Here is a 2,244-nt window from a genome sequence, read left to right on the forward strand (position 1 = left end):
TTTTCGTTAAAAAATAAAATTTAATTTAATAATAAATAAATTAAATTTTTCGAAAGTGTTCAAACAGTGTGTCTCCGTTCAAACTTAAGGCGTCGAAACGTGGACACTTGCCACTTGCCAATCACTTACGAATTGATTCACAAATTTAAAGTCGTTCAACTCCTAATTAAGCTTATTGGGAGTTTCCCTGCAGGATCAAATTCGAAAGAATGGGATCCGAAGGCGACCAAAGTCACTGACGTAGCCCAAAACACCTGCAACAAGCCGGGTTTAATCATATCTAAAGGTTCAGATTCACGTGAGAATCTACATTTGCGTAGAAAGTTAGACCTTTCTTGTATTCGACTGGTAATTGTTACTATCATATTTAAATTTACTTATCTACACGTGGTGCCAACGGACTTAGCGTAGGTGATGTTATTTTCAGCCAAGTTATTTTACATTACGAAGCAACGCGCGCTTTACTGGTGGTAACCCAGTGTAAAAACAGACTGTGTATGTGTGTGTAAGCGCGGAGGTGGCGGAGGTGCTCAGTACCGCCCCAGACACGGTCGAAGTAAGTCGCGTACACAGAAACTTTCTATTCAAGTTTCGTTAGCTAAGTAGCGTCAGTATGGAAAGTAAACGTCGAAAAGTCATTCGTAGCGAGGTCGGTTCATTACTAAACACATTTTAATATGTATTTACACCATTGAAATATTAATAATAAGAAACTTGAACTGCCCTTCAGCACTTTAAGTATAGAAAACATTGTCGCTCCCTCTCGTTTGACGGCTCCCAGTGGCTATGCAACTAAAAGTTCGGAGTGGATATACTCCGTGTTGGGAGTCATACCATTCTGTTTTTCACAACGGCGTACACTAGTTGTTTTAGAGCGTAAGGAACATTGTAGTTTACAATTTACAATAAGGTCTCTAACAGTAACAAATGTTTTTCTAGTTTCAAATAAAAATTCGTTGCTCTGAGTCACGTTCTATTTCTATTTTAGAGTCGTGAAATGATCGCCAAGGTTTACCATTTCCTAAAAGAAGAATATGCATTCATGGCAGCTTATAACAATGACAAGTGTGATTTGACTCCTTTACGCAATATTCGACAGCGCACTGCTGATGCGACCGGTGTGAGCACAGGCACTGTCACCCGAATACTGAAACAAGAAAAGAATCTGCCTTCCCCAACGTCACAATTTACTTCATCAAAGAAAAAACATTCTAAAAAGGAAAATGAAGTCAATTTAGTGGAAATATACATTAAACAAGAAAAATCTGACGAAACTGACACCGATGGTTAATAATGGTTTAAGTTATTTTATTGAATATTTTATTTATAAAAAGAACTATTTTTTTGTTACTTACATTAAATTAAAATTTACGTATGTAAAATATATTAAGGTTTCGGCATTTCACTGGAAATTACGGCCTGAGTTAGCAAATTAAGCCACGGTACTCGTCCCACCCACGCTGAAATAAAAATTAGTCGTAGGTTTAAACACTTTATAATAACTAGAAACAATTATAGGATTTTATTTATTCCTGTATATTCTGTTCTATAGAAATATCTTTTAAATTTTTATTTTATTGTTTAAAAAATTGTTAAACAACAAAGACATAAAATAATGTTCATTACAATATTAGTGTCCTGTATTGTTCACAACTTTCACCGCGATATAAGTTAATGCTCAATGCAGATGTGTTTCATCCGACAACAAGGTTTTCAAAAAGCTTGTTGTACAGTATCCCCTCTGATATTGCCTACAGGGGCATATTTGTTCACCATTTTTCACCATGTTAAGTCTGCCTAGTGTTAATTAATTTAATTGTGAATCATGGGATTATAATCAATGTTTTTTTTTACACATCATCCTCATCATCATGACAACCCTCTACCGGCCCACCACAGGGCACGGGTCTCCTCCCACAATGAGAAGGTCTTAGGCCTTAGTTCATCACGCTGGCTTATCGCTTTTAAGCGATAAGGCCGCCATTTGTATTCTACTCCAGTTTTTTGTGTTTCTCTCTATTCGTCCTTTATTTTCCTAACTGTGTAGTGGTGTACAAATAAAGAGTTTAAATAACAAACCCAGTGATGTTTGGGTTTATAACCACAGTTATTTATTTATTGGCAAAAATGTGTAACTACTATTTTAGCGGCTTATAATCTTCTAGCTACAATTAAGAAAAAGTTGTATACCCGGTTAAATAATTATTTTGTGATCAAAATATATGTAAATTGTATTGAGCCAGA

General features: G+C 35.6%; 1 protein-coding gene across 1 annotated transcript; it reads left to right on the forward strand.

The window, feature by feature from the left end:
* Nucleotides 1–546: 546 nt before the first annotated feature.
* On the forward strand, nucleotides 547–1,291 carry LOC120632142. The gene is made up of 2 exons (XM_039901947.1): nucleotides 547–649; nucleotides 989–1,291. The coding sequence occupies exons 1-2, from the start codon at nucleotides 614–616 to the stop codon at nucleotides 1,289–1,291; spliced, it is 339 nt and encodes a 112-aa protein (XP_039757881.1). The 5' UTR covers nucleotides 547–613.
* The last annotated feature ends 953 nt before the right edge of the window (nucleotides 1,292–2,244 follow it).

Source organism: Pararge aegeria, chromosome 19, assembly GCF_905163445.1.
Source record: "Pararge aegeria chromosome 19, ilParAegt1.1, whole genome shotgun sequence".
Lineage (NCBI taxonomy): Eukaryota > Metazoa > Arthropoda > Insecta > Lepidoptera > Nymphalidae > Pararge > Pararge aegeria.